The sequence below is a fragment of the Lutjanus erythropterus genome, chromosome 6 (assembly GCF_056507025.1).
Source record: "Lutjanus erythropterus isolate fLutEry1 chromosome 6, fLutEry1.hap2, whole genome shotgun sequence".
Lineage (NCBI taxonomy): Eukaryota > Metazoa > Chordata > Actinopteri > Lutjaniformes > Lutjanidae > Lutjanus > Lutjanus erythropterus.
This window is the reverse complement of record NC_139322.1, coordinates 15,599,070-15,626,238: the sequence shown is the minus strand read 5'-3', so window position 1 is coordinate 15,626,238 and position 27,169 is coordinate 15,599,070. Positions and strand designations below refer to the sequence as shown.

The window sequence follows — 27,169 nt, the reverse complement described above, 5'->3', positions numbered from 1 at the left end:
AATTTGTTTCATTTAAGCGTTTTGCTTTATTTGCCTGTGCTTTTGGGATCCACAGCATTCAGCACATGAAAATTATGTCCTTCCAGCTATTGATGACAATGCCGCGTGAGTAACACAGGCAGCCAATTGGGGTGTGTGTTATGTTCCCAATTATGTCACCAAGCATTGTTACCCACTCGGAGCTTTTCTCAGTCTGTTCTGCCAGCTGAACTGCGGAGCTTTATTCCTATAGGGTCAACCCCTTTCAATTAATTTCTTGTTAGTCCTGATCCAAATAAGCTGCCATAAGAATTTAATCCTCATAACTGGATTATGAGCTGATTGGCGCTACAAGAGAGCTGTTTGTTATTGAAGTGAAGGGTTACATAATTCTGGATTTGATGGCATATTGACAGCCAATCAGAAGCGATCAGGTAATGAACAGCTTTGTCATTAAAATCAGACTCTTTTTGTCACAGAGAGGAGGAGGATTTCAAGCTGAGATGAGATCTAACAGTGTATTGGCTGTTTTTATGAGTGTCCTTGATAATGATTTTCCACACAGGCCTCAGAGAGCCATTGAACACACAAACACACACACACACACACACACACACACACCTCCCCTTCTGTGCACATTAAGATTAAGAAACAAGATGGAGGAATGAAGGACACTGAACTTTCTTGAAAGATTGCGCTTTAAAAGAATTTTTCTATTCCTTCTTCTTCAAAGATAGCAATCTTCCATCCTCCTCAAATACACTGACACACACACACACACACACACACACACACCGGCACACACACATACTGTAAACTACTCTGTCATCTCCTGCATCTGTATTCCTACATTTAGATAAATTAATAACATATTTCCTGTCGAGCCTCTTGCTCGGTTGCCATGCCGTTATTGAGTTTTTTCCCTTTCATTACACGTGTGCATATCAGAGATTTGGGCAAGGGTTACTGTATTTACTCAACCAGCCTGACTCCATGGCGACCAGCTCCCGTGCCATTATCCTGTAGGGAGGGTGACTGTGCTCCGGCACACTCATTCCCTGCTGCGAGAAATAATTCACACGTCAATGAGGGACAGGATAAAAAAGACTGCAAGTTTGAGGATTGGTAGGTGTGTGTGTGTGTGTGTGTGTGTGTGTGTGGGCAGTGTTTTGTGTGTGTGCATGTGTCTATAACCCTTTATTATTAATCAGGGATAACAGTGAGTTCAGCAGGGGAGGGGAAAGAGGCCAAGGGTTGACATTTAGGGCTGTTGTAAGTCCAGTCGGGATGCTGACGCGCCGGCGTTAGTGGACCAGTAGGTTACTGTTTCAGTCCTGCCCACAGTGCTTTGTTGTGCCACTGTAAATCTGTGAAAACACTTTTAAATGTTTGTGAAAGGCAAATTTCAACAGGGATATCATCCTTTTTTCTTTTCTTTTTTTTTTTAACCACAAGATTTTCTGTTTGTGTTGGGGAGTGTTATCGAACAGCCCAGAATGTCAATCCAAACCGCTCCCACTGAGCCATTTGAAAGCATCAGGAAACCGGTCGAGGTGCAGAGGATGATGCCAGATTTCATCCATCTGTTGTCCTGTAAAATTGATTATATCAGTCGATTATGTAAGTGAGGGATGAGATGATGAGCCAACAAATTAGTTTCAGTGTTGCACTGGGAGGCGGCATGAAGGAATCCCAATATCAGTTGATGAAACCAATATTAATAAATGGATATCAAAGCACATCAGTTTAATCAACCGTTTTAGTTTTGTAAAAGCGGAACTGTAAGCTGATAAATATCCAAATCCTCTTGTTCCACTTCAAAACACCTCCAGGGTTTTCTGTAGCTATGAAAGGCACTTAGGCAGATAATTACCATTAGGAGTGCTTGAAGAATGATTAGGAGAATATTAGTGACACAAAAAGGCGTAGTTTTCCTCATCATGTATGTTTGAGAGAGTGACGAGAGAAGCATGACTAAACTAGAAACAACTTTAAAGGGGCAATATACGACATTCAGCTTCACTGCAAACAACTGTTCTCTGTGCAAAAATATCGTGAGGTAATGATGTCCTGAGCAGAGAATAAAGTCACACTCCCTCTGTGTGTGTGTCTCACCAGGTCACCATTTTCAACATGGTGTCCAGGTGAGTAAGTTTATCATATTACAACTAAATAGTGCACTAAAATATGTTTCTGAAAAAACATTTCTGGTAAGCAATAGGCAATGTGGTAACGTAATTCTGATCCATATTTTTAGCAACACTGCCTAGTTTGACAGTTTGATCTTGAGTTTCAGCAGCTGCTGTTGGAAACCAGACCCAAAATCTGGTATACACCTAAACTGTACTGGATACTGAAGTATGTTTCAGAAAACATTTTAGTTTGCAGTAGCAGAATCTTGTTCAGCCAGGTTGGCACAAAATGGCAGCTACCTTGTTACAATCTAACTCGTATTACAACTAAACAGTACACTAAAGTATGCTTCTGAAAACATTTTACAGGAGAAATAAGCAATGCATTAACAGAATCTTGATCCATATTTGATCAGCACTTCCTAGTTTTAGTTGAGTTTTTTTGAGCCATTGGAAAGTGACACAAAATGGCAGCCGTCTGATCACAGTATTTCTCGTGTTACAGCTCAACATTACACTAAAATATGTTTCTGAGAACATTATAGCCAACAAATAGGCTTATTTGATCAGCACTGCTTTTCTCTTTCTTTCCCAACTTTATCAGGTAAACAAAGTGTATATTTGTCTGGATATGCTGATGTTCCACTATGTAGTCACGGTGAATTTCACTTACAGCACCTTTAACAAAACAAAAATGGCAGAATGTCAGCTTTTAATGATCTATTCTCTTAGAACTACCTGTTAAATGATTGAATAAATGAACGGGGCCTGGCCTAGGATGAGGAAACAAGGGCCAATCCTTTACACAATATCAAACGTCCACTCACTCAGTCTTTTTATGCTCCTTTTGAGCTACACTGAAGCCTTCTTATCCAAACAATTTGCATTTCAATTTTTCAGAGATTGACCTTCATGTTCTTTGTGGCATTGTGTATTTGACTGCCACAATTCTCCCAGAAGCAAGTTATTGAATTGTCTGATGTTTTGCAGAGGGGTTCTGGGGGATATTATCACTGTTTTAACATTAGGAGCATATGTTCAGCCAACACACACACACACACACAAACACACACTCAGAGAGAGTGAGCTGAAAATATATTTGCTAAAAATCTTCAAACCCCCCACTGTACTCTGGCTTTAATATTTCATTCGGACACGCTGAGTCTTTGAAAATTTGATTCTGTTGAAAGTGGTAAAGTGCTGCCATTACTAATAGAGAGCAGTGAGTAACATATGATTTTGAATCTGCTGTATCTGATTTTCGTTGTTTTATGCACATAGTAAATAGTAAATAGCATTCATAAATCCTGAACAGTTTTTTTTTTTGCTACAGCACTGCAGCCTGAGTCCACAACAGGCAAAGGATGATTAATTACTGTGTGTTGGAATAATAATTCCACGCCGTGTTTGTTTACAATGAAATAATTGGCTACATACAGCACAGAGATTAGCTGACAACCAAGAACCTGTTGAGATGATTAGTATCATCTTTTGTTCTGCTTTTGTGTGTTAAAGGGGATGGAGGAGTGAGTACATTCAATTTAAAACTCTTCACCAGATTGAAGCCTGTAATGTTTAGTCTAAATTCAAATTAAATTCAAAGCACTCGTTGATCTTGTTGATTACAAATGTTCGTGTCCGCTTTATCTCTGTGTTGTTTTAAAGAGGAACGCAGTAGAATTTGGAAACAAGGAATTTATCATGGGAAATGATCATTACTGTAGTATAGTGTATAGAGGTATAGATGAGGATATTAAAAGCCAGCGTTGCGTTATTTCTGCTGTCATGGAAAGATTATTGTTGATTTTGATTGGTATTGCTCTCACTGTGAAGAGTTAATAGAGCCTTGGTCAGGCTCTGTGCTTCAGCCGAGCACCTCCTCTCGTGTCAGCTTTTACATAAATAAGAGCTTTTTCTCTCCATCACTCCCTCTCCTTCTCTTTCTCTCATGCACACCCACACAGAGCCTGTCAGAGGCACATGAGGAAGGGAGGAGGAAGGAGGGAGGTGGGTGAAGCATGACACGTGAAAAAGGAAAAGCGTTGCTCTTAACACTGCATCTACAGCCCTCTATCTATTGTTTCTCAGTATTTTTTTCTCCCTCCTTCTGTTTCCAGATAGCATACGTATCTAAGAGTATTTTCTCTCGCTGAAATCAGAGCTGTTGCGAGTTTATACGCAGAGCCTCTTCTCTTTGTTCTCAAAATTACCCAATTACCCAAGATCTTCTCTCCTCTGGCACAGAGATGTTGATTAATCTCAGTTAATTTATGTGTAAATTAAGACACTGCTAATTGGATCTAACTGAAACAGAGAGATGCAAATTATGTAAAAACTAAATTCAGATTCAGTGACGGTTTATGATGTGTAAAACACGTTATGCCCACAGCATGTACATTAACCATTATATAACCCTGGCGTACCGTAGTGTGTAAGAAAAACAACACTAAAAGATTCATGATTCCCATCGAAGACGCTGGTAGAAAAGGAAAATGCATTCCAGATATCTCTCTGCTTGTGGTTTATTGTTAAATCAATAAAATCATACATTTCATCAGACACTATAGTAAATGGGTGTTGTTCAGGACTTTGCACACCAATCGGTTGCCACGGCAACTTGCAGAGTTTTTCCAACTGACCTACAGTCAGTTGGCTGACTGCTGCCTCACTGAGGTACAGTTTGGATGAGTCCTCCTCCACATACTAGTCACTGCACTTGGTTAAAATAGTAATCCTCTGTATCAAATCATTACATTTAAACAAAATCTATTTTCTCAAATTAAAATGATTCATTATTTATTACCTAAAAACAAGTCATCTGAAAGCAGCTGCTGCAGTTAACAAGGGATTACAGATCATAAATTTAGAGCTTGTAAAAAAGTCTTCAAAATATATCAGAAACAGTAGATTTAATGTGTGACCCTTTGCGTCCTGGTAGGTAAAGACAGCGTGAAAGAGTGATCAATTTAACCCAAATCGTGACCTTTTCCTAACCCTAACCAAGAGTTGTCTGTCCCTAAACTTACCCAGATTTTAACCACAGTGATGTCACAAATATGTAATTAGAACATATAATCTCCTCAATGGAAGCAGCTTGCACAAATTTCGCAAGAATTTTGCAAATCAAGGGTTCCCTTCAAGACAAGACCAATAAAGACCCAATGCCTCCCGTTATTACCACTATTATTAGTATTACTATTGTTACTATTATTACTATTATTATCAGTGTAGAAATGAAAACTGATCTTAAAGCTGCTACGTGACCTACATGAGCAAACAAGCAGTAATGGACAGTAACAAAGTACATTTACTTGGAGTATCTGTACTTTACTTGAGTATTTGTTTTTTTTGGAAACTTATGATTTTCACTCCACTGCATTTCAAAGACAAATATTGTACTTTTAACTTACTTTTAACACTGCATTTCTAGGAAGGTTGTCATCACTCTTTACTTTTAGGCTAAGCACAGCTTTGAAGTCAGCTGTTGCTGTTTTTTCTTTTCTGAAATGCAATTGGCCCCATGCTGTGTTCCTCACAGAAGGAAACCAATCACAGTACCCACTCTCAACTGGGATTGATGTAAAAGCAGAAATACGTCATCCAGGAGCGCTCTGTAATAAGAACATGCAAGCGCTCCCTCTTTCATTCAAAAATAAATCTCAAGATGTTATTATAATTAGAAAAAGAGAAAGAATCCCAGGTAGGCTTTTAATGTTGGATTGTTTTTATCAGGGTGAAAACCACACCACATAATTACTGTATATACTGTTCCTGAAGCCAGAAATAAATCTCAAGTATTTAACAGACTTGGAGAACCCCTTACCATTGGCTTCAATCTAATTTTATATGGTGATTTTAATACAGTTACGTCAGAAAATAACAATAGCTGTCCTTTTTGTTTTTGATTGCATTTCTATGCTGAAGTTTTTATAGGTGTTTCTTTAGGCTTTGTGTAGCATCGTGGTTCAACAAGCAAGTCAGTGCATCATTAGATGGTTTCAGAGAGTTACAAGGTTCTGTAAATGCATCGTGAAAACAATACAGCAATGTATTGATATTAGAAAATGTACTTTGTAATTTGTACTTTTGAAAGTATTTTTAAAAGCAAGTACTCTAGTACTTTAACTCGAGTAAAATTTTGAGTGAGCAACTCTCACTTGCAGTTGAGTAATATTTGACCAGGAGTATCTATACTTTAACTGGCGTTGAGTACTTTGTCCACCACTGCACACAAGACCATTTGCTAGAAGATTGGCTATTTCTAGTTATTTATATTTATTTATTAACTCCTGCCACCTGGTTGGAATCTCTGTGAAATCTGATGAAAAGAGTCTATGTTTACATTTTACCAGAAAAGTTGCAGTGAGCAGTATGTTTTCTACTTGATAAAAAGCAGGAGGACATTTTTTACATTATTTTTTTTTTTTACATTATGTTTTATGGTTATAATGGTTGAAACACTATTGATTTTGTCCACAGGGGCCTCCAATGTCAACAAAATATGAAAGTTCCTTGCTTTAATTAATTACAAATATAAAATTCATATTTCGCTAAGACACACCTAAATGACCACTGATGCGGCTCATAGGTTTTAGAGGTCACATACTTAGTTAAATGGAGATCACCTGTGTGTAGTCAAGCAGTTTGCATCTGCATCTGGAAGGTCAACTTTTTCTTGGCAGCCATGTTGATATGAAATAGCAGGGTAACCACCAGTAAAACAACCTGTACCATTTAGTAGACCTGAATGGAACAGGATCTTAGTTAGTATCACTGGTAGCACCTGTATTTACCAAACTAATTCATGTCAAAATGGCTGTTGTAGGAAGGTCAATTTTGTGACAAATCCTGAAGGAACACTTCAAACCACTCAGGGGATGGATACAAGACAAATTATAAATCAGTGTCCCTTTTAATAGAGTTATATCAATCATTTAATAATGGAAAGAGTGTGGCACAGCAACATGGTCACTCTACCCAGAGTAGAGTTACTGTGAAACAGGGAGACTTGGTTTAGGAGGTCACCAGGAGACCTACAACTCTGAAGGAGCTACAAGCTTTAAAGGCTCGAACTGGACTGTTCATACAGTTAATTGGGCCAAAGCCACTTTCACTTTGACATTATAGGGTCTATTATTGTTCATCAGTGTCAAAAAAGCCACAACAAAACTCCTATGTATTTGTGTTGTAGGACAGTAATTCATGACAACCTATTATGTAATACTTATTTAAAATATACAGTAAAGACTTATTAGATCAGTGCGTGAACGTGAAGACAGATCATGTGAGAGGAGTATTTTTTTTTTGTTCAGTTCAGGCAATATTCAGATTTTACTGTACTAATTCTAATGCAGTTATTCATGCCCACAGTATGACCTCACAGAGGTTATCATTCCTCTGCACGTACGATTTTTCTCCTTCTGAAAGAAATGTCAAATATTTTTTTAGCTCTTCAGTGACATCTGAGCCACAAAGTGGCACCAGTATAATTGATGCTAATCAGGGTGTCATTGTGGTTTAAAGGTCAAACGCTGAATAGAAACTGGGGGAAAGTCAAGACGGATTTTTGTAATGATTGCGGTCTCCTTGTTCAGGCGAGGGTCAGCAGCTTTTTACTGGAGCCATTCACTCCTCCAGGTGATTTCACTGATTAGTTCCTGCTATCTGGTTGAAAGTATCGATTAGCTGGAAAGAGTTTGAGCTCTTGGTCCTGCAAAGCACCAGATTGCCTGTATCTGCTGTAGACCTTAACACGCTGTTCATAACAGGTCCCTGATTCTTTCACAGCTGGGCAGAGAAATTCCAAACCCATCCCTCAATGTGACTTCAGTGAGCTTTTCAATGAATATAAATGCTCTTCCAGCATTTCACATTGTGCTAAAGAAATGTAATATAATGTTTCAGTGAGGGCAATAAAAGACAGTGGTGGTGGAATTGACAGTGTGGCTACTTACACGCACATGGAAAAGACAAACTATGATCTTTACCTAAAATTACACAAGTAATTTTGTTGGCTAAACTTAACCAAGTAGTTTTGTTGCCTCAACCTACCCCAGTAGTTTTGTTGCTTAAATCTAACCAGTTAGTCTTGATGCCAAAACCAACCCGAGTAGTTTTGTTACCTTGACCTGACCAAGTTGTTGCCTAAACCTAGAAAGATATAGCTTTAGGAATGTTTTTAAAATGATGTTTCCTGTTCTTCTGCTTTCTGGTTATTTAGAAACATTTAAACATTGAATAATTAACATCAATGGAGCACAGTGTTCTTTGGACAAAAACAAATATAATGGTTCAAAATATCATCACGGATTAAAAAGAACGGACTGATTGTCCTACATGAGTTATTATCATCTATAATAGTCCATCAGTAATCAGCGTACTGCTCTGTTAAGTATTTCTTAATGTGGCTGCAATAAACAGGGGTTTACTTCCAGGACAGCAAACCAATTACAAAAATCATAAAATAGAAAACACTGACATATTTCTTTTCTCTCCAAATATATTACCACTTTCCTCTGAAGCATGAATTACCCAAAAGTGTTCCTCCTCCAGGAAACAGAAGTTCACAACTTGTCTCTCTTCTCTCCTTGTGTTGCTGGGGAAGAACAGAGGAGTGTGTTATGACTAACCAGTCGGCCTGGCATGTGTGTGTATTACATCAAAAAGTCACACACTCATCAGCAGCCTTCTGTACCAGCTGAATGTGCATTCGGTCAAAAAAAAAAAAAAAAGTTAGGGTGTAAAGACTACTCATTACATTGAAACAGTTTGACACTAAAGCTGTGTTTTTGTTTAACAATGCACAGTAGAGACTCAGTGTACAGTACATCTTAATAAGTGGGGTGTGAAGGGACCATTAATCGAAGCACTGGGGCACACACTGACACCGTCATTCCCTCCATCTAAAAGTGTGTGTGCAAAATGTCACATTCCTCACAAGGGTTTTTTACTAAAACTGAGCTGAAGAGAAAGAGGATAAGTCTCATTTATTTTACAACAAAACAACCAATAGGCTATTTTTTGGTTAGTATTCATAGTTTCCTTATCATGCTCCCTATAAGATCAGATGTAATTTAGAAACTGTCTTGCTATAAAGAAGGTAGCGGACGTTTTGACTTACCAGGTAAAACAGATGTAACTCATAACGTTAATCATGGCTACATGTCACAGAGTCTTCATGCACTAAACCATGGCCCCAGCCATTGTTAATAGCATTCATTACACCTGTGGTTTTCCTGGTGTGAGATGTCAAAATGTCATGTGTGAAAAGGCCAATTAGAAATTTAATGTTTTGCTCATATACTTGATTTATTTCAGAATAATATTCTGACATTGCGGGAAAATACACTTTTAATTGGAGTCAGAGGGTGAGATAATTTCTGTGGTCAGAAGTAGCTCTGTGATATCTTTAGCCCAGATTAGCACGAGCACTGGACAGAGGGGAAACTGAGCTCTACCAAAAGTGTCTCCCAACGTCTTCAAAGCACCTCTTGTGTATTTAACACGTGTAAACAAGACACTGACGCTTAATGCACAGTTTGCTTATACATATTGGAGCCAGCGACTGGGCCAGTGAGTATAAGCAGCCTCTTGAAAGTCCTGTCATAGTGAACTTGATATGGAAATAAGGCAATTTTGGACGTCACCGCAACGTCACAGTGATGTGATCCCACTGGTGTTTGTAGTCATGTGCTTTATGAATGCAGATGTGAGACCTTATTCTCAAAAACTGAATGAACAATGCAGTAAGTAATTAAAATGGTTTTACTTTAAAGGAATAGTTTGACATTTTGGGAAATATGTTTTCATTAGTTTTTTTGCACTGGACTGTTTCTAGGCCCCATGACCCCCACACACAAGATATATCTTGTTAATCTGTAGGCTCTAGAGGTGTTGGCAGATGGATTTTGTTACGTTTGGACAGAGCCAGGTTAGCTGCTTCCCCCGTGTCTCGTGTTTATGCTAAGCTAAACTAACCGGCCTCTGGCTGGAGCTCTGTATTGTACTGTGGGATTGCATTACCATTTTCACAAGAAGAGCCCATTCAAACACCCCCTCTTGTCGTATTGTTGCATGGTCTCAGAAACTTTATATGTCTGGGTAAGTTGTTGATATTCCCAACGTCCTCACCTTATCATAATGACTTTGCATTTCCTGCATTCCATTACCTGCTACTAGCTTGCTAAACTGTCAGCATCTGACAGTATTGGCGTCCATAATGACATTGCCTTGCAGAAACAACTTTACCAGTTGAATGCCAAGCATATTGTGTATATGAATTCCCATGTTGTAACCACCAGCTCACAAGTTCCATTTGAAGGCAGCATAACCCTAGGTCTACAGATTTGAAATTAATCTTCTCATCTAGCGCTCTGCAAAAAAGCGAATAAGCATAATGCCAAAAATGTCAAACCATTAACTGAATGGTACAATTCAAATCAGCAAAATGGTTCATAATTTCCACCTCTGACATCCTCATGTAACTCCCAGAAAGAAAACAAACAAGCAAATTTCCCAAAATATTTGATGAAAACATCAAGTGAACTTTAGCACCATAAAAGCTACACAATTAAAGCAAATACCAGCTTCCCACTGACCCAGACGGTGGGACAGTGAATTTTATATTAATGCCACAATTGCCGACAAAAGTCACGTTTGAACCGATGTCTGACTGGCGCAACAGGCTGCAGCTTTCCTCAGCAGGCCCACTGTCTCTCAGCCTCCATACACTAATGAAGAACAGCCTCAGGCCAGGCTAGAGGCTCAAGGTTACATACCTGTGATCTCTCCTCACAAAGAAATCAGCAGCACCCATCTTAGAGAGATAAACAGTACTCAGCTCTGCTTGGATGGAGGCTGACTCACTGGCTCAGTCTGTGGAAATGTCTGCTGTTCCTTGGCCACTGCTTAAGCTCTGTTTTTCTGTGATTTCTAATCTATGGGAAATGGTGTTGCTCTCTGAAAATACCAGAAAAGACCAGTCTCATGGTTTGGGAGCAATCATTTCAGCTCAGAAATGTCAGGACCTGTTCGTGCTTTCTCACCGACCCATTCTGCAGTTTTGTTTTGTTTTTTTATGTCGGGGAACTGCTATGACCTTGATACATGGCCTCCAGATCGAGAAAAAACATCCCATCTGATGCCTCAGTTTTCTGTGCTGCCATGTTTACACTGATTACATTACAACAACCTCTGCCCGTTTAATAATCACAATGAGTTTCTAAAATGTGTATTAGGCTCTGACATTGTTACAAATCACGTTTGTTTCCTTCCATTTTATACTAATTGACTCTAATATCTTTCCACTCATCAGCTTTCAAAATAACAAGGCATGAGATGTAAACAGAACTCATTCTTCACTCCATCGCTGGCTCACGAGATATTCCAGTCGCCTGTAAAATGAGTTGCATTTCATTTTCATACTTTAGTGGTGGAGGTGATACCTAGTCCTGTTAATTATTCATGTGTCAGTGATGTGTGCAGCTGTTTCCCTCTCAGACAGAAAGAAGGTGGAGAGGATTGAATTGATCTCTAATCTATATGTTTGAGTAAAGCAGTGAATGCAGATACAGAGGTGTCTACTGGTAATGATGTCCTGGGATTGCGCTGAGTGTGATACTGTGTAGATCTTTTAACATATTATAATAAGTACTGTGAATACATTTTGCAGATCTGGACCACTGATATCTTTGTGGCCCAAGGAATGGAAATGTCGACGTCACTCGGTTTACCACTTAGAAATTCATGGTTCCCAGAGGACTGATTTTAATGGCTTTCCTCTACCGCCACAAGGAGCTTTTGTGGCAAATGACAACTGTTTGATGGAATGGCCTGAAATTTGACACAGATAGCAACGTCCACCTCAGGATGAATCGTAGTTATGTTGGGGATCCTTTTAAGGTTTCATCCAGCACCATTATCAGGCCAAATTACATTTTTTTCAAATACTTCTTATGACCAGATTCCTGCAAAAATAATGGCATTTTCAACAGCCTTTATTTTTACGGCTGCTTACTGTAGCAAATGGTAGCATCTCAACATGCTAAACTAAGATGCATGTTACTCATGCTTACACATTAGAATTCAGCTCAAAGCACAATGTATAGTAGTTGTGCACCTTCTGTCTCCATTTTGCTCAAAGCCCCACTAAGTACAGCCTCGGGGCATGTTCACACATGCACCAGTGCAGGTGAGGCGAGGCCTGCCAAGGCGAAATACGAATTATGTCATTGTGAATGTGGAAAGTGCATGATGTTGCAAAGTGTGAGTTTGCTTTGCTTTCATCAATGGAAGTGAATTTTTATTTGTCCCTTAGCTTGCATAGTGTGGAAGTGAACGTGAGGCAAATATTCATGTATGGTAATTTTGGATGTGTGACCGTGCCCTCATAGAGAGCTGCTATCAAAGGTGACCATATTTTCAAACCCCCAAACCAGGGCTTTAAGTGTATTGTATGTTCATGCATGTGCACATGTGTGCACTTATGCATGCACCATTGGTGTCAGCGTTGCCACACCTTTTAATGATGATGCCTTGACTGCAGTATTTTCATTGCCACATAATCTATGGAGCAAACAGTAAGTCTCCTGGAGCGCTTAAGAAAAAAGACTTTCTCTTCAGCATGACAGCTAACCATTAGCATACTGACAGGTCCTGTGAGAAAGAGCCACGGGCGCCATAGCCTATGACCCCTTATGTTAGCACCAGCCTTGACAACAACACAATGATTGATTAACACACAAACAAACAAATCTGATGCATTTTTATATTGGGTTAGGTAATAATGAGTGGGACAGAGCATGATGAATGTCTATAAAATCGCTGAAGATGCTTAGTATGATATCTTGTGAAAACTGGGACATTTTAGTTTCTTACAGATATTAGATTATCTGTCCACCATAAAATGCATTTTTCTCCTGTGAATATGTGAGAGCAAGACAGAAAAGTGTGTTTCATAACATTCATTTTTTTTCTGCAGCCGTGGTGCACCTGATGTTTACCACCGCATAATCTAAAGCTGCACATTCCACATATAGACTGGAATACTAATAAGAAGAACACTAAGACTTTGCCTCCTCCTAGTTTTTCTCTCTAGTTGCTCCATCTCCTGTTCTTTTTTTCCTTAAATCTTCCTTTCCTTAAATCTTCCTTTCTGCCTCTTTGCTCACACTCTTGTCTGTTTCCTCGACAGGAATACCTGTGTCCACTGAAGCGGTCTGTGTAGAGGAGCATGTTGTGACAGCCATGTCTCTGGAGATGGAAAAGACCATCACCAAGCTGATGTACGACTTCCAGAGGAACTCCACCTCTGATGATGACTCTGGATGTGCACTGGAAGAGTACGTCTGGGTTCCCCCCGGCCTCAGTCCTGAGCAGGTACACACACTCAACAATCTTCCCTTTCAAGTCACACAGATTCACCTTGGTCAACCCTGTCCCGCCACTCATAAGTGCTTCATTAGCTTATGCTTATTTCTGTCCGGCACAGCAAGACTGTATCGAATTGAACCGGATCGGTCAGAAGAATTTAATTATTTAAACGATAAAGTCTGTGACTTTTTCCTAATAATCCTGAGATGGAAAATTCACTGATCTGAAAACAAGACAATGGATTATTATTGTGTTTAAATCCCCTTCATGGTGTTTTAGTCTCTGGGTTGGAGGAGGGGAGGATGGAAAAGGGCAGGGATGACATACAAATCACTGAGACGGAGTTAGCTGTCAGGCGTTTCATGGAAGAATAATTGTGAGGACATTTTTCAGCTGTCAGTGTTACAGCTGACAGTGTGTAGGAACCAAGTTCACAGACAGACAGAACGACAGCCATAACCAGAATCATGAAAAGGAACCACAGAGTCATCAGCTGATCACGCTGACTGAAGAATAGATGTGACATAATTAATGAATTAAGTGAATATTGTCTGGATTATCAAAATAACTATTAAAAATCATAATCAAACATTTATAAATTTCAATGTTAACTTATTGTAATTTTTATATTTAATGGGGTTTTCGGTACACTAATGCCATTTTGTCCTGCAAATATGAAAGAAACACATTGTTTTACTGTTAACAAATTATAATTTTTCCATTTAATGATATTTTCAGTATGCTGATTCCATTTTTTTTAGAAAGATGAGAGAAATGTGTTACTTTTCAACTATTAACATATTGTAATCTTCCCCTTTAATGTTTTTGGTATGGTAATACCATTTTTTCTAAAAGAAATATGAGAAAAATACGTCACTTTAGAACTGTTAGCATATTGTAATTTTCTATTTAATGATGTTTTCTGTTTGCTAAGCCTCAATTTCTTCTGTGTTTTAGTGTGTCCTTGAATTTAAACCCAGAGGAATGGAAGTAATTTGAGTCAGTGAATGTTTGGATGAATCTAATTGGAAATGTGTGGCAATGTGTTTATGCATCCAGGTTTCACAATTCCCTGTCTGGACTCATTTGCAGTTAAAATGACTTTTAATTGCATGCATGACCAAGCTAATGTAATCAATTGTGCACATCCAGAGTAAGATCATCATTTTTTATTTCTGTCCGTTGTTTTCGTCAGTTCTGACATAAGATAAACACAGTTCTCTTCAACTATATTGTGTAAACAAACTGTCTTTATTTAGTGAGGGCAGCGCTCTGATGCAACAGGCCTCCCAGGGTTCTGTTAACAGATGACAGGCTGGGCTGATAACAGTCATTTTCTCCAGTCAGCCATCTTGACAGGATGCTGAAAGAGACGGCAGCTTCTCTCATCCAACAGGGGGTGCAGGCCATTGTAGCTGCCTGTTGCTTTTTTAATGTACTAATGATTTTAAAGCCTGTCACTTTGTGTTTCTCTCCACACAACGTCATTAATGTGACTCCCATTTTAATCATCATTTCACATACAGTTCATTGAGCTGTCAGAATTCAAAATCCCCTATATTTTCTGCGACAACAAGGTTAATTTGTGTCAGGATTGGCATGTTGAAGTGATTAATTCCCTGAGTTTCCTGCAAAATGTTCCTAACTATGGTAACCAGGGCTGAAGTGTCTACTACTGACCATCTTTTCAGCAGATAAAATAACAAAACACTGTATAAATGCACAACACAACAAATTAAGACATATTTTCCCTCTTTATCCTGGGTGAAATCTGTAGCATCTGGTGTCTGTTTAATATATTTTAAGAGCTTGAGAATATAGAATTTAGTGAGATAAAGGTTCCTTTAAGTTGAAACTGAGCTGAAAGTATTAGTTAATTAACCAATTAATCGATCAACATGAAATTAAGCTGCAAACAATTTTGATAGTCGATTAATGCTTAAAGGTCTAACGTGTAAGATATATGGGGCTATGTCACAGAATATGGAAGCAATTGAATAAAATATTCGTAATGGGTGTATAATCACCTAAAAATAAAAATTTGTTGGGTTTTTGTTATCTTAGAATGAGATGTTTATTTCTACAGAGGGAGCAGGTCTTCTTCTAAGGCGGCAACCATGTTGCACCGCCATGTTTCTACAGTAGTCCAAAATGGAGAAACGAAACACTGTAGTTTCTCTTAAAGGTTTGGAAGTCCTAAACACTGGTCCTTTAAGTCATTCTCTAAGCAAAAATGCCAAAATTTTATTTGGTACAGCATCCCAAATGTGAATACTTGCTGTTTTTCTTTGTCTTCTGTATTAGCAAATTGAATATTTTTGTATTTTTGACAAAGAAAATCAACAATGTGAAATTAATTGATAATGAAAGTGATAATAAGTTGCAGCCCTCTCAGTCAGCCACTGATGCACCAGGATTGACCACATTCAGTCCAAACAAAACAACCACAAATCCAAAGTAAGCAAGGGTACTTTATTGACAAAAAACATTTGAAAAGATATTCCTCAATTGACTTTAAAAACAACAAAACTAAGCAATAATTAAGAAAAATTGTTCAGTTCTTCGCCTCATCAGGTATCATTTCCTCATGTCCTCTCATTGATCCATTAAATAATCTTCAGGCACTAGCAAAGCTGACCTGAGGGGGACAAAAATCGTTTTAATACTGCATAGTATAAATAATTTCATTCTTTTCCAAGCTTAACCGTGGTTCATTGTACATCATGGCATGGCATCATGTTTGAGCTCAAAACATTGAGCTATTGAGGAAATTATCACCATTAAAGTATTTTTGCAGCCTGATAGACAACAAAGAAAAAACATCAGTATGAGAGAATATAAATATTCAGTGATATACTTGTGCTTGTAGTTGTCCCTGAGAGCTTAATAATTTCCTCTTCTTCCAATCTCTCCTCATTCAGAGGGGAAGAGTCTGGAGAAAAGTTCCTCACCCTTAAAATTATCCTGACTTGCAAAACTGGCATATGTCTCAGTGTCACTCACCCTCAGCGGTGTAGAATAAAACAAGTGGGTGGGTTATAGAGAATCTGAGGGGCAGCACTCAGAGATGCGCTGCCTTTCCATCTCACTCTCCACCCCACTGATTATGTAAATTGGATCACAGCAACTTCAGCAAAATAGATCTTTACACTGCACTGAACACTAGACGACTTTGTGTCAAAGGCTGTTTTGCTGAAAATCGGAGCCAAGTGACAAGATTGCTTTCTGTCCTTTAAGTGTTTACTTCTCAAATCAAGGTTTTCTCTATTTCACCTGCTAGCATGCAGATACAAAAGAGGAGGTTCAGGCCATGGTTTCAAAGTCCTGCTGCATCGTGAATTCTAATTGCAGTGGCAGTATGGATAACTGAGATTACCTTTAAGCGCTGCGAATATTGGCTGTTCACAATGTAAAGAACCTGATGCTTTTCAAGGTTGTGTGCTGCAGCAGCACAGAGCTCATTGTGCCATACACTTTGAATTCCAGACACTAATTTCCAAGGGCAGCGATGATGGAGGGAAAAACAAAAACAAATTCTATTGGCATGAAGACCATGATAAATTCATTTGGAAGTAATTTCTGGTTCATTTAGGTGGGTTTGTCAACTTGAATTAATGAAATGCGGTAGATTAACAAGCCAACCTTTGATTCAGCAGAACAGACACATGATGACTCAGTTATCTTTGGTTATTAGGTGATGCTTGCTGTATTGAACGCACAGTGAATTGTCACTTAACTCTGCTGCTCAGCTCTTTCAGCTCATTGTTTAGATTTTCCAGCCACAGATGAACTGTTTTGGTTCGCTCTTGCTGCTTTTATAAGCGCCATTTTCATCCTCTGCAGCTGTTCAGTGAAAAAGTTTAAAGGGGCAATATGTAACAATATTAGTTTAAAATATTCAAAAATAACTTAAATTGAAAACAGAATGGTTAGTAATAATAGGTCTGACATTATTATGTCATGTCAGTAGAGATAGCTACTGAAGTTAACATGCTAACCAGCAAGCTACGGCCCTCACCCCATTATACCTGGAAAGGTGACAGTCTGATAATAGCTTTCAACCACTTCGGTTAGTCTTTATACTGTTCAATCACTAACTCCTTAATTCACCTCTCCTACCTGATGCCTCTCTTGCTGGGTGGAGCTGCTGTAAATCACTTCAGGACTGTATTCCCTGGCGTCAGACTGGTTTCCATCTGTCTCGGTGGCTGTGTTCAGTCTGGTCCAGCTGTACTGGCTGAGAGGTTGCTGAGCCTGGTTCCACTGCCCGGGCGCCGAATCTGACCCACTACAGAGCTCCTGTGTTAGCAATAAGTTCTCATCCCAACTCATCACATACTGATAACATGTCACTGCCACTGGTGTCTGATACTGAGACAGATAGGACCTTTTCTGACACAGTCAGAATGACGTGATTAATGCCACATCATGTGTCCCTGAAGCATCTCGCGACATGAAGGTCACTTGACAAAAGTCATGTGCATCTTACATCTTCCCACCTCCTCCATATGTGGACTTTCTCTCTTTTTATATCACATCAACAGCTCTGGAGGTCTTATACAGCTGTGGACGAGTTTACATTGAATTCGCTTGAAAAGCTTGGTGCGTTGGTTTCAGCCTGGGTACCGTCCACATCTGTATGAGTCACAGAGGGGCAGTGAAACTTCGAAAGTGAGATCAGGCGGGTGCCAAATGTGTGAACACCAACATTTCCGCAGTGCTTCAAGCTCCCAGCAGAGTTAGCAAATAGGACTGCTACTAGCAGCAGTTAGCTGTTACCCTGGTGGTGTGCTGCAGCCTGTTTGTTTGAAGTGTGATTTCAACATATTACCCCTTTAAATAACAGACAAACTTAGCAACTAGCACATTGGAGCAGTGAACAGCTAAAGAATCAACTTGGGATTGGTGGAGACCAAAATCAGAGCTAAACAGAGATGGAATATTGAATTTGACTTCATCAGGTTTCATCAGGTAGCCAGAAACACACCTAAAAATAAATGCTAAATAAATGCTCTTTGCTAACTTTGCCTTTTGCTATGTTATATATCTTGTTATATATCTTTGTTGTTTATTTCTGCTTCCCTCAAGGGGCCAAAAAAATCAGGTAATGCAGGTTTAATTTTTTAATATTGCAGTATCAGGACCACATGTTCGATGTTGTTTGTTTCAGGTGCATCAGTATTACAACTCCTTACCAGAAGAGAAGGTCCCCTATATAAATAGCCCTGGAGAGCAATATCGCATCAAACAACTGCTTCACCAGTTGCCACCACATGACAATGAGGTAAAATAGCACGCCACAAAATGTTTCATTTATGCATGAACAGTTGTCGTGATGCCTGATGATGAACTGTGTTGTTTAGGTGCGCTATTGTAACGGGTTGGATGAGGAGGAGAAACGGGAGCTTAAGCTCTTCAGCAACCAACGGAAGAAAGACAACCTGGGAAGAGGCAATGTCCGTCCTTTCCCCCTCACCATCAATGGAGGCATCTGTGAAAAGGTAAAACCAACGACTAGCTTTCCTTTATTTTGCCCTCTTTTCATCCATTTCACTCAACAGCCAACCCAACAACTTTTAAGGTTTTTTTCTCTCTAAAGAAATTTCATTTTCTATTGCAACTGTATAATTCAGTCCGTGTTTTCTTTGTATGATATTCTCGGTTTCGCTTGCCAGTGCTTCTTTTTGATGTTTCATCAGATATATGTAACAGATATAAAGCAGAAAACATTTCAATCTTGAAAAGATAATAGTTATTTCAAGTACCATCTTCTCACTCTCCATCTCCACATCTTACAGTTTGTATTAATCTTTTTCTTTGCCTCTTCTCCCACCCCTACTTTATCCTTTTCATTCCCCTCTTTCCCTCACATCTCATCTCCTTTTATTTCCTTTCCTCCTCTTTTCTTTCCTTTCACCTCCTCTCCTCTCCTCTTTCTCCTCTCCCCCCCTACAGTGTGGTGGTCAGATTAACGGTGGGGACATTGTAGTTTTTGCTGCGAGGGCAGGTCACGGAAAATGCTGGCACCCGCATTGCTTTGTCTGCAGCATGTGTGAGGAACTATTGGTGGATCTCATCTACTTCTCCCAGGATGGCAAGGTCTACTGTGGCCGGCACCATGCCGAGAGGCTGAAACCCCGCTGCTGTGCTTGTGATGAGGTGCGCCTGTCTGGGCCTGGAGCCCTTCGGGTTGGAAATGGCTGAATGGTTCATAGCTCAGAGACTTGGATGTGGTTGAAACTGGTCTGGAGAGAAAAGATGTCTCAGTATTCTTGCCATGTCTCAGGAAGTCTGCTTGTTTTCTAACTGTAATGCGTGGCAAACAGACCCGAGATAACAATAATAACAACCCTGGCTCTAGTGCTTTGCACTAATTGGAGCCGAGTAAGGTCTGTTCATAAAATGCAGCCGTCCAGGTGTCCATTTTTATTCATCCAGGGGGACATTTTAATGTGATACAAATTGTTTGATTTTCCCTAACTCGAAAATAGTTCTGTACGGCTGATATCACAGACATCAGCTGATATGACACCAAGATTTCTGCCAGCTGGTGAAATCGGTGGATAGTGAGGTAGAGGTACTCTAAAAATCATAGCTACCCCAAATTATCTTAATTTTTCAACAGCAACATTTAAAATCATCTCTGCAAATAGGTGTAGGACTATTATTGAGTCTAATTATTTAGATTATTTAGAAATTTTGATTCTGCTTATCGAACCTACACAAATTTTACTTGCGCTAGTTTCAAATGGATTTATGTACTACAACCACCTACTGTATATCGACCTGGTTATCTGTCTGCACCTATAGACATGCAAGTTGAATGCATGCATGTCCTACTGTCTCCTAACGCATTTGTCTTATTAAATTGTGAGTTTAGCATTATTGTCATTTAATCAACTCAGCTGCTGGCATGTTGCTTTACTAGCAGGTGAACAGCACAAATATTAGATGTAGGGCTGGACAAGCATGCTTTTTCCTCCACCAGAGCGACACTCAATGAATTGGAATCATTAAGAACTGAAATCACTAAGCAGAATCAGAAATGCAAACAGAATCGTTAAAATCCAAATCCAAACCCTGCAATTCAGCTCCATGTAATCTCTGCACAGAATATCCTTTCTGATCGATTTATTGTCTGGGTCGCACAGATAATCTTCGCTGATGAATGCACTGAGGCAGAGGGCAGGCACTGGCACATGAGGCACTTCTGCTGCTACGAGTGCGAGACCACCCTCGGCGGCCAGCGCTACATCATGAAGGACGGACGGCCACACTGCTGCAACTGCTTCGAGTCCCTTTACGCAGAGTACTGTGACGCATGTGGAGAACACATAGGTATCATGACATGTTTCCTGCTGGGTTTTATTGTTGCTTTAAGTCTTCTGATATACACAAACACATGGACGTGTTTTTCTTTCACTAACATCATAAAAAAAAGCCTCCAACAGCCATTTATTGTAAGTGTGGGTGTTATCATCTCTGCAAGGCTTGTGTGGCACAGCTGTGGAGAGGTGGAGTCAGTGCAGTGAGATGTGGATGGTTATTATCATCCCAAGCTCCAGTAACAGTGAAAGCGTGTGTTTCAGAGGATGCTCCCATGTTGTATCCAGATGGGAGCTGTGAAAGATGATTACTTCCTCTAGCTGGGGAGCAGAGCTGGTGAAATGTATTCGTGCTCTCATACAAATCGAGTGATCATGCATGGGCATAGGATAACAAATGTTCTCCTTTAGGATAAAAAAAACGCTCTGTTTACACAGTTTTTTTTACTCCTTTTCAGCACAAAGAGGCATATTTGACATAAATTAGCTTAATCTACTGGATAATGGCTAAAATCAGACTGTGGGCTGTGTTCATTAGCTGCACAGACTTTGTAGAATCACGTTTTTCCAGTGGTGTTTGACACAGCTGCCATCACATTACCATTTTTTAGAATTTAAAGTTAGACCCCTTATGTATTTATTAATAAACCTGTTTCTGGTACATCACTTTATAAAGTTAAGTTTATGTTTTTCCCATCTTTACCAAAGGCATTGACCAAGGCCAGATGACGTATGATGGGCAGCACTGGCACGCAACTGAGGAATGTTTTTGCTGTGCCCGTTGCAAGCGCTCTCTGCTGGGCCGCCCCTTCCTGCCAAAGCAGGGGCAGATCTTCTGCTCACGGTCCTGCAGCGCTGGACAGGTGGGTAACCAAATATATGATCACAATATTACTGAATAACTATATATATTTTTTTTTTTTAAAAAAGTTTTTTTAATCAGAGGTGGCAAAAGTACACACATTCTTGACTTAAGCATAAGTCCGTGGTACATAGATAGGTACATTTATACGAGAAATCATAGGCAACGCAATATGTAAACAGTTTATAATTGTTCTTAATTGTTTTATTTGAACCAGGATCCAGATGAGTCTGACTCCTCAGACTCAGCCTTCCAAAGCGCCCGTTCCCGTGAATCCCGCCACAGCACCAAGATTGGGAAAAAGGAGCGCAGGAATGCTGAGCAGGAGCGGCGGAACGCCGAGGCCCGTCAGTCAGCTCCTCCACCGATGCCTGACCGTCTGTCTGCTGAAGGTGAATCCCTTTCTGTCCAGATGGACCGTTTAAGCCTCTCATCAAGCCAGACCCCGAGCAGGACACCTAACCGCACACCCAGCCGCACTCCAAGCCGCGCCCCGAGCCTTAACCAGGTGTGGATGAGCCGGGATGACCCCTATGTCCCTGCTGCCTACGAGGGCCCCCAGCGGGAACCCTCCCCCACACCAGCACCTATACATCTGCTGGGTCAGTGTAACCTCAGGCAGGGCTACAATCCCAATGCAAATGCTCATCCTCCAGCTCAGACTCCTGCCAACCAGGGGCAGAGGCCTGATTCTTGGGGGAAGGAACAAGGCAACACCAAGAGGACCCCCATGGCTGCTCTGAGGGGCCACTCCTTCAATGAAAACTGGACCCACCACAGCCAGGATGAGTTCAGGCCCAACAAGCTCCGCACCCAGATGAGCTTCAACGAGATGTCTAGCCAGAACCAGGGCTTCTCTGACAAGAGGAGCATCAGCCTGCATGGATTCCAGAGAGACGGCAGACCCCCCCTGACCAGGAGGAACCCCATCAATGCCATGAGCTTCAACGAGCCCCTCACTCCTCTGGAACAGACTCCTCGTGGATCCATGGACTCCCTCACCATGTCCAATGCCACAGGTACAGTCATGTAAATGATACAGTATGATACAATAGATGAGAGCAGCCAATCTGGGTGCTTTTCCCCTGTGTCATGTCCCTGCCCCTTTTTGGGTAAAAGCAGCCCCTCTGATTTGACTGGCAGCAAATGCAAATTCAGAGGTCTTTGCTCATTTAATAGCACAAAATGAGAATACTGTACAGCTTTTCTACTTTCGACGACACAGTAAGTAAGTATTTGGGAACCAAGGACACTAAATGATAAAGTTTTGAGAATTAAATTCTTCATTATTCTTGCATGATATATGATTTCAGGTACTCAACAGTCTGAGGACTCTTGCAGTTCATAATGCACCACACATTTTCAATGTGAGGCAGGTTTGGACTGCAGGCAAGCCAGTCCAATACCTAGACCCCTTTACAACAAAGCCACACTGTTGTAACACATGCAGAATGTATCTTGTCATTGTCTGGCTGAAATAAGCAGCAAGTCACTGAAAAAGACGTTGCTCCAAAAGCTTGCCATGCCATAGGCACTAACACACTAACTACACACCCCCGTGCCATCACAGATGCTGGCTTTTAAACCTTGTACTGGTAGCAGTCTGGGTAGTCCTTTCTCTTCTTCTTAACTCAGAGGACATGATGTCCAGGGTCCCACAGTTTAAAAAATTAATTCTCTCTGCAGATGGCTTGAAGTCACAGGCTCTTCTTTTACGCTTGTTCACTGTCCATGTCTTAAAAACTGTTTGGCATGTGAAATGTGATGCAGCAGTTTTTAAGTATGGTGAAACTAGTATTTTCTACTTTGCTGCTGGCACTGTTTCAGTGTTTAGTTTACCCAAAAGGGGGCACGGTCGTTCTCAAGGCTGCTGTCATGAACATGATATAATGCCAAGTTATATGAAATGTGACTCTGTGCGATTTCTTTTTTTAGCAGGTAATTCTCTGGATGGGGTCACTAAGCGTCAGGAGCATCTGTCTCGATTCTCCATGCCCGACCTGAGTAAAGACTCAGGTGTGAATGTGTCTGAAAAGAGCAACATGGGCACTCTCAGCTCCTCAGTCCAGTTCCACAGCACAGAGTCGCTGTCCTCCTCCCGCCCCTACAACAACAACAACATGTACACTCCACTGAGAGTCGGCTACCCGCTGCAGTACTGGGATGGCCCGCAGCCGCTGGGCTTTGACAGCAAAGGTCGCATTGGCGTGATGGGCAGCAGCGGAAACCTGCGGATGGCTCCAATGAGTGACAGAATGCCCCGCCGACGCATCAGCACGCAGGAATCTGTGTCGCAGCAACAGCAGCCACAACCAAGACGCCGCAAACACCATCGTGGAAACCATGGTAACCGCAGTGGCCGCCACCACAAACGCTCTCGCCGCTCCCGCTCTGATAATGCCCTGCACCTGGTGGCGGACCGGCCTGCCCAAATGGTAGAGCTGCCTTACCGTCGTGTCCAGGAGGATTACGATCGCTTCCCCTCTGGCAGCGCCGCTCGGGAGTTTTTCGGTCTGGAGCCGGGCGGGTACAGACAGCAGCCCCACCGGCCCTGCCCCCGCACCACCTCTGATCTCACCCTGCAGAATGCTGGCTGGCAGCCTGTGGGGCTGGGCGGGCCGTGCTGGGGCGACAACTACATGGAGGCTGCCGACCCCTGGTGCTCCAGCTGCTCCTCTTCCTCCGAGTCCGAGGCAGACGAGGGTTACTTCCTGGGTGAACCGATCCCTCGGCCCGTGCAGCTCTGCTACATCAACAACGAGGAGCTGCGCCATCGCTACAGCCCCTCCGGGATGGCTGGCCATCACGGACCTCTGCACGGACCAGTTCATGGCCAGCTGCACACCCGTCAGAGGAGGAAGAGCAAAAACTGCATAATTTCCTAGATTTAGAGCAAAGAGATGGTGAGGGAAGAGCAGGAGAGTGAAAGAGATGAGAGAGAAGGAGAGGAAAGGAGACAGTTACAGCAGCAGAGAGGTGGAACAGAGAGAGTGGGAAGGTGAGAGTGAGACAGAGTGAACAGTGTGTTTTTTGTGTGTGAGTTTATGTACGTGTGTGTGTGAGTGTGTGTTGGGGTTGAAGAGAGAACAGGCCTATTTTTTGTGCTTGTGAGCTTACACAACTCTACACCGGGTAGTGTTTGTGCACACCTACACAGAATGATCTAATCATAAGAGGAAGCTCAGCTGGCTTACACAACAGAAATGTTTACAATGATGGAGAACAACTCCTCTGATGGAAGCACTGATGAATTTGACTACTAAATATACTGTGGTTGAGGTAAATAACATGATGTATGTGCGTGTCTGTGCGTGTGTCCATGTTCCGGAGAGATTGGACATTTCCTTTACAGTTTGAAAAAGGGAAGAAAAACTGGTCAAACCGCAGTGATCTGACTGTTCATGTCGCAGCTCAGTGATCCAAGCCCTGGGCTGTAAAACTTCTTCTATGTGGACAAACCCGAAATCGTGTTGGGATAGTGAAAGTTACGTGCTAGATTCCAAGCTATGTCATTGTTTACCTCAGTGGAATCCAAATGCTGCTGGAATATAGTGTTGGCTCGCTAGCCCCCGTTATCACCTTGTACAAATAGTCTGTTGAACTTTGTGCTCTACATAGCCGGCTCTCCATGCTTTACCAAGGACAGAGCGCCGGACAGCCTCTGCTCCTTGACCATTCAGGCACAGTAACGTCAGGTATGGTCCCGTTTTATTCTTCTGCAACATGCTTTGTTTTTTGAGAGTTACCTACAGTATAGATGATTAAGAATAATAAAAATAATAATAATGATGCCAACAATAATAATAATAATGCAAATAATAATGATGATACTATTAAAGAACAATACCTGTTAAATGTATATATAGTAATAAACTTAATAAAGTAATGGATGTAGTAATGTAAATGTTCTGTACATATGGTCTTAAATATTTATATATTTTGTAACTAAAGAATCATTATTTGTATAACATGATGTAGAGATAGGGAGACTTGCATGTTGATTTGTTGTTGTTGTCTCATACTGAAAATAAAGTGTACTTCAATGAATAACCACAAGTTGTATCGAAGTTCTACTGAGTTCTCTAGTGGGTTCTAACTCCAACTGGTCAGGTATGACATGTTGGCTGGAGCATGTATTGCGTGCACACTGGGAAAAGAGAGTAACTCCGAAAAAGTCCCCGTTACTTTTTATGCTACATGTTTTTTTTTCCCCTGCAGACATATTAGCTAAATCACAAACCTTTTCTTTTTACTTCAAATTTTGCACTGCCAACTGCAACAGATGTACAAGCAAGAGGGTCAAGGCAGCCGCAGTACGTATTAAAAGTAAGAAGAACAAGTATGCAATGATAGAGGTGGTGGAGTGGTTTGTATAAAGAACAGCTGAGGCTGATGGGAATGCCAAGGGTTTTGGAGGTATTTGGTCCAAATATGCAATATATGAACCAAATATTGGACAAGTTTAAAAAAAAAAAAACTGACCCACTGCCAGAACTAGAGGAACAGTAAGGGGATAACCAAAGTTATTAGGATTCATCTGGTATCTGTAACATATTTTGTGGTGGTGGAGCAACGTTATTATCCCTATAGCCATGCCACTCTTAGGGCTAAAAATATGTATTTTATGTATATGTATATTTCTTAAAGTTTAACTGTCATTCAGTTTGACTGACATCTGTTGGGGCATATTTTGAATCATTTCCTGGTGAATGGTGAAGTATGTTGATTATTTGTTTATACTAATGGTGAACTATCGTATACTATGACAAATAATTGTATGGAACTGGGACACAGCGGTATTGTCCTGCTAATGCTAGCCAGTGATCAAACTAGAGCCTTAACAGATCCTGGATCTGTTACTGGGCCAATATTGACATCAAAAACAATTTTAAAAATCTGTTACTGATATATCATCTGATATTAAAAATAAAATATAAAATAAATAGAAATATTTTTTATGAAGATACCTACAATTTGTTGATTTAAAGTGGTATTTCAAGCAGCATGTCAGTCCCCTGAAGATGGGAGATGCTGATTGACTAATAATAGTCGGCAGAGACCAAGATGGTTCAACTTTTAGTCCCTGTTACAGGTCAAGCTCCAAAAACACTAGGTCCTACAACTCCCACAATGCAACTGGATAGCATCTTTCATGATACCCCGCCACCCATGCCTGGTTAATATCTTTCTTTCTCTCCTTACTTCCAAACCCAGGCCAAGACAGCCCTGATGACATCACTATGACATAACCGGGTTTATTTTTGATCAGGGTTTGTTTTTGAGTATGACTCGTCATGATGAGTAACTGTGACAAAGATCTGTGCAGAGCAGGACGTTTTACACTTGAGTCAGTCTGGTTTGTTCCTGAATAACCTCAAACATATCTTTGGCATTTCCCTGCTGCAATTTACTGTTATTCATCAGCTGACATTTACGCTGATGCACTTATGCTTCTATGATAAACCACTGTCGGCCATGCTGTTTTATCACTCAGGCTTTAG

The 27,169-nt window shown here is 40.7% G+C and overlaps 1 protein-coding gene across 1 annotated transcript in view; it reads left to right on the top strand.

Annotated features, from left to right (window-relative positions):
- Nucleotides 1–25,724, top strand: part of LOC146325061 (prickle-like protein 2) — a 52,018-nt gene extending 26,294 nt beyond the window's left edge. The window contains exons 2-9 of the mRNA XM_084720792.1: nucleotides 13,303–13,487; nucleotides 18,652–18,765; nucleotides 18,845–18,982; nucleotides 19,437–19,640; nucleotides 20,633–20,819; nucleotides 21,515–21,669; nucleotides 21,886–22,687; nucleotides 23,604–25,724. Of these exons, the coding sequence (XP_084576918.1) occupies nucleotides 13,356–13,487; nucleotides 18,652–18,765; nucleotides 18,845–18,982; nucleotides 19,437–19,640; nucleotides 20,633–20,819; nucleotides 21,515–21,669; nucleotides 21,886–22,687; nucleotides 23,604–24,553 (2,682 nt within the window). The 5' untranslated portion in view covers nucleotides 13,303–13,355 and the 3' untranslated portion in view covers nucleotides 24,554–25,724. The remainder of the gene's footprint in view (nucleotides 1–13,302; nucleotides 13,488–18,651; nucleotides 18,766–18,844; nucleotides 18,983–19,436; nucleotides 19,641–20,632; nucleotides 20,820–21,514; nucleotides 21,670–21,885; nucleotides 22,688–23,603) is intronic.
- The last annotated feature ends 1,445 nt before the right edge of the window (nucleotides 25,725–27,169 follow it).